Below are 5,471 nucleotides of genomic sequence, written 5' to 3' on the forward strand. Positions count from 1 at the left end.
ATACCATATTCCCATCCTAAATTCTATACCTGTGTGTTTTATTTAGAGGAAATTCCAAACTTATGAATTATTTATCCAATGTTTCTTTAACATAAAGACTCAAGACCTACATTCCTATAGAAATAACATAAATGCCATACCAAATATATTATCAATAAAAAAATTAAAATTCCATAATAATCCATAGTAATAATTACTTCATTCTGAAGTCAAAATGTAAACCCTTGATTTTTTCTTTGTTTCTAAGTCATACATGTATTTGTATTTTGGCATTTCTGTAATCAAGATTAATCTAAAAGTTTGTTTATAGTGATTATTTTTTCCCCCTGAAAGCTGTTAAATTCATGGTACATATTACCATTATCTCCACTGGTGTCTTAATTCTTAAAGCCAAAGAAATATATCCTAACTATATCTGATTATATGTAATATTGACTCTGGGAAAAAATGTATTCCAAGTTGAATAACTGCATAGTCTCTGCCCATGATAAGGTAATTCCAATGAGGTGTTCAGTTTATAATCACAAAAATAAATTAATCCCTACATTAGCGCTATCGTTTTATTTTACCAGCTATTTCTGGACAATCAATTTGCCCCCTTATTCAGAATAGTGACCCACTTTCTCTAAATTTTCATCCACAGCATATAAATACACCAGATTCTGATCCATCTAATAAAAACAACGTCCTCCTATTATTCTATGGCTTCCCACTAGCTGTGGTCCTTTCCTTCCTTTCATAGCCAAATTTCTTTTAAGGATATTTGCACATTTTCTATTGAATTAGAGGTGTCATTTATGCAACTTGTTTCCTTTTAATGGACATTTAAGTTATGAATTTATTACTATTAAAAATATGCTTCCGTTAATATCCTTGAATAATTTTGTACATTAGTACACATACTTCCATAGAATTGAATTCTAGAAAGTATTGGTTCAACAAGAATGCATATTATGGATTGAACTGTGAACCCCCAGAACTTCATGTTGAAATCCTAACTCAGTACCTCAGAATGTGACCTTACTGGGAGATGAGGTCTTTATAGAAGTAATCAAGTTAAAATGAGGCTATTAGGGTGGGTTCTAATCCAATGATTGGTGTCCTTATAAGATCAAATCTGCACCTGGACGTGCACAGAGGGAAGATGAGGTGATGATACGAGGAGAACACCATGTAAACATGAGGACAGTGATCTACAAACCAAGAAGAGAAGCCTGGAACAAATCCTCCCTTCAGAACTCAGGAGGAACCAATCTTAATAATGCTTTGAGTTTGTACTTCTAGCCTCCAGAATTATGAGACAATACATTTCTGTTGTTTAAGCCACCTACTTGGTGGTACTGTTGGAACAGCCCTAAAAATCTGACATAGCACACTTGCAAAATACCCTCTAAAATGGTTATGACAATTTATACCTTAACCAAAAGTGGAAGGGCAACTTTTTCCCCACACCTCACCTATACTGAACTATCAATCTTTGCAGTTTTTACTCTTTTCAAAGACAAAGTGTGCGTTAAAGAAAGATACCATTCATTTGATTTTTCAATTCAGATTTAGCATATTTCTGGAGATTTATTTCCTTTTATTTGAAAATACCTGAAATGATTCAAATGGATTGACACTAACAAATTTACCACACACAGAGCTATATGATTTCAATAGTTTGACACAATAAAAAAAGAAAACAATTTTAAAATTTAACTTTTAAAAAAGTTTAACTACTCATTCACTCATTAACAACTTATTGTAAAAATTTCATTCTTAGGATTATCACATGTAGCACAAAGCATATTCCTAAAAGGCAAATGTTAAACAATTGGAAATGACAAATCTAAAAAACAAAGTTAATTTCATATTTGTAGTACTGGCATGTGAAAATAGTCACATATATCCAATAGTCCAATTCTTAATGTATTAAGTATTATGCTTTTGAAGTAAATTCATTACTGACCTGCCTGTTGGAAGCATACTATAATTCTGTACACAATGTTCTTAAAATGGTACCACAACCTATAGGAGCATCTTAGTAATGTTAAAAAATATGTCTTGTAGGGTTGCAACGTTGGTTCCAAAATTCTTTCCTAGAAACAATAATCAGTGAGTCATGTTTGTCCCCAATCACTCTTTTGTTAATACTATCTTCTCTTTCACTGATTCTCTTCAGTCTTCGCATGAGTTAACATGTGAGCTTTCAGGTTATTTGACTGAACAAACCTCTTGCGACAGCCTTCAAAGGGACACAAAAAACGTTTTTCCCCAGTGTGGATGCGTACATGTGTACGCAAATTGAAGTCCAGGGAAAAGCGTTTTCCGCACCCTTTAAAAGTACACTGATAGCGCTTCTCGCCAGTATGAATTAGAAAATGTCTTTTTAGTTTTGAGCTCTCATGGAATGCTTTCCCACATTCTGCACACATGTGACATCGGGGACCATGAAGGCGAATATGCCTTCTCAGGGAATCTCTAGTCTTGAACTGTCTTGCGCATCCATTATGAGGACAAACATATTTTCCTGGAGCAGCACAGTCTATATTTTTGCTTGGCTTATTTCCAGCAAATTCTGCGACCTGTTTAGGGTCTGATGAGTTAGTGCTGGGTATTCCTTCAGGAGAAAGCTTCTTGCCTGTCGTGTACTCAGAATGCTCAGCAAGTGAATTCTCTCCAACAATGTTTGGAGGAAGTTCTTGTTTTGCTGGTTTTTCCATGCAGTGCAAGGAGCATTCAAGAACTGAGCTTGCTGTAAGAGCCTGTTGAGAAAGCTCTTGTTCTGATCCTTCTTTTCGGTTGTTGAAACACTTAAGAAGTATGTCCTCTTCCAGGATGGGTTCAGAAAACTCACCTCTTATTATGCACTCTATGTAACAGTCAGGTGAGGAATTCTCTTCATCAGCCTGATGGCTAGTCTCCTGGCACCCATCTTCATCATACAAGGTCCACATCGTGTCAAGAGGTTCCTGCCGGGCTGGCGCTGGCTTAGCTGGATTTGGCTTATCCCCAGTGAGGGCTCTTCTTCCCAGACCTTCCTGTCCATGCCTCTTTGCTCTTGTGTTCAGTTGCTGGTCCATGTCGTCCTGCCTGCTTCCTCCTTGAAGGTTTGCGCCAGGATATATCAGTCACTTACAGGTGGTAGTGATCTGGGTAAGTCTTCAGCAAGTACCTGCTTTGAGATAGTAACCATTAGGTCCAATATTAGAGCCTTTGTCAGGAAATGTCCTCAAAAAATGGCCTAGAACTGACTTCACTAATGAAATGGCTACATTCGCATCTTCTTTGACAAACTTCATAAGAGTAAGAGACTGAGCTCTGACAGAAGACATGGGGCCATGACCAGATCTGACTTGGGTATCCCAAGTTGTGTGATGTCTCTAATTGATCACCTAATGTTTATTCAGCACTATATGCTAGCCCTACTCTAGGCTACTCATGGGTTGAAATACACCAGTAAGTAAATATACAAAATAAGTAATATGTTCTATGTTCTATAAGGTGATGTGCTATAGAATAAGCGAAGGGACTGATATAAAATAGGAGTTTGTAATTTTGAATAGGGTGTTCAGGTAAACCTTCACTGAGGTAGTGGCAGCTGACTAAAAACTTCAAGATAAGGGAGCAAGATATGCCTATTTTCTTTTATAGTACTATTGTGAAATTCAAATCAAATAATGCATATAAAGTGCTTAGCACAGTTCATGGCACAGAGCAAACACTGAACACCTATGGAAGCTGGTGTTATTTTATTAGCTTTGTATTCATTCTCTAAGAGTAGGTGGAATCCTACTATGTGCCAGGAACTATTCTAGACCAAGGATGGTAAATTTATTTCTGAAATGAGCCAGACTTAAGTTTGTGGGAACTATGGTCTGTCACAACTATTTAACTCTGCCATGGTAGCACAGAAGCAGACATGTATAATACAGAAATGATGAGCATGACTGTGCTCCCGAAAAATAGGCAGAGGCTGGAATGAATCCATGGGCTGTAGTTTGCTCACCTGTTTCAGAAGATGGGGCTCCAGACAATAAAACATATTACATGCACTCCCATATCTTACGAATGGAAGTGACAATAAAGGCACAGGGTAGTTTGGGCCTAAATATTTTTTATTTTGTCATTCACATAGAAGGAACAATATAAAAGTTATGGTATAAATTTACTATATTCTTTCTAAGAGCATTTTGCTTAATGTTACAGTTGTGTGACTTATTAAAGATCTCAGTTTTATTGTCCTAAAGTCCTGCTGTTGGAACAAAAATTAAATGTGGTTTAGAAAGGGGCATATGTGAAAGTAGTGGAGTGAAAATTGACAGCTTGAAAATAATTTTAAAATAGCCATTTAAAAATACTACCTGAATGGATTCATGCCATTTACTTTTGACAAAAAAATACACAGAAAACAAAACATGCCTTTCAATTGCTGAGGGAAGAGTTTCAAATATCTTACACATTTATATATACATGTATAAAAATGTAATATGTAATATATTTTATAAGTTATATATTTAATTATAAATCAAATAAATTATATATTTATACATAATATATAAATGTTATATATATGTAGCTAAGGGAAGGGTTTTAAATTTATTTTTAAACATTTGTGTATATCAATATAATATACAAAGGATTAACAAGAAATTAAAATTATTTCCCTTATCAATTGAAAATCGTATTTTTTGTTTTATATACAGAAGGTGCCAGAACATTTTAAGAAAGAAAAAAGCTATCAAAATGGTAAATACTCAATATATATATTCCAATAACAAAAGATGAATACAATTCATGTGCGTACAATTTTTGGCACCCCTAGAATATTTTATATGTTTCTAGAAGTAATGGCATTATTCTTTTGAGGTAGTATATTTTTTAAAATTTTTCAGTTAGTTGACATACAATATTATATTAGTTTCATGTATACAACATAGGGATTTATATACCTTATGGAGTGATGACCCTGTTAACTCTAGTACCCATCTAATATTGAGGTGGTTTATTTATTTATTTATTTATTTATTTATTTATTTATTTATTTTTGAGGTGGTATTTTAAAATTTGGCTATTTAAAAAAAATCAAGCTTTTATATGTGTTTATATATGTGTAATGATACATGTGTTATTATTTATTCTGTCCTTTAAAAAGGTGAAACAAACCAGAGACTTTGTCCAAGAATATTTGTCTAGCAAAATCTTGTTCTTGTAGATAAAAATAATTTTCAAATCATTTTGTATTAATGAATATAGCACCTTTGGAGCAAAATCACTAGCAATTAATCTAAAGTTTGAGTAGGACAGAGCACACCCTTCCCCCTCTATCGGACATCACTCTATTGAAAGTAACTGCAATTTGATTTGATTTTAGTTTTTCTCTCCATATTTATCTCTTGCCATCTCCAACTTTATTTCATTTTCAAAAATAATAAGCTCTCCTTCCAATAAAGTGCCATTCTCTTTCCCCTCGATAAAATATTATCCAC

The 5,471-nt window shown here is 34.1% G+C and overlaps 1 protein-coding gene across 1 annotated transcript; it reads right to left on the bottom strand.

Annotated features, from left to right (window-relative positions):
• Positions 1-2,147: 2,147 nt before the first annotated feature.
• Positions 2,148-3,065, bottom strand: ZFP42 (ZFP42 zinc finger protein). Its single transcript, XM_033104023.1, has one exon. It carries the CDS (start codon positions 3,063-3,065, stop codon positions 2,148-2,150), a length of 918 nt encoding a protein of 305 aa, XP_032959914.1.
• Positions 3,066-5,471: the final 2,406 nt, after the last annotated feature.

This window comes from Rhinolophus ferrumequinum, chromosome 4 (genome assembly GCF_004115265.2).
Source record: "Rhinolophus ferrumequinum isolate MPI-CBG mRhiFer1 chromosome 4, mRhiFer1_v1.p, whole genome shotgun sequence".
In the NCBI taxonomy this organism is placed as follows: domain Eukaryota; kingdom Metazoa; phylum Chordata; class Mammalia; order Chiroptera; family Rhinolophidae; genus Rhinolophus; species Rhinolophus ferrumequinum.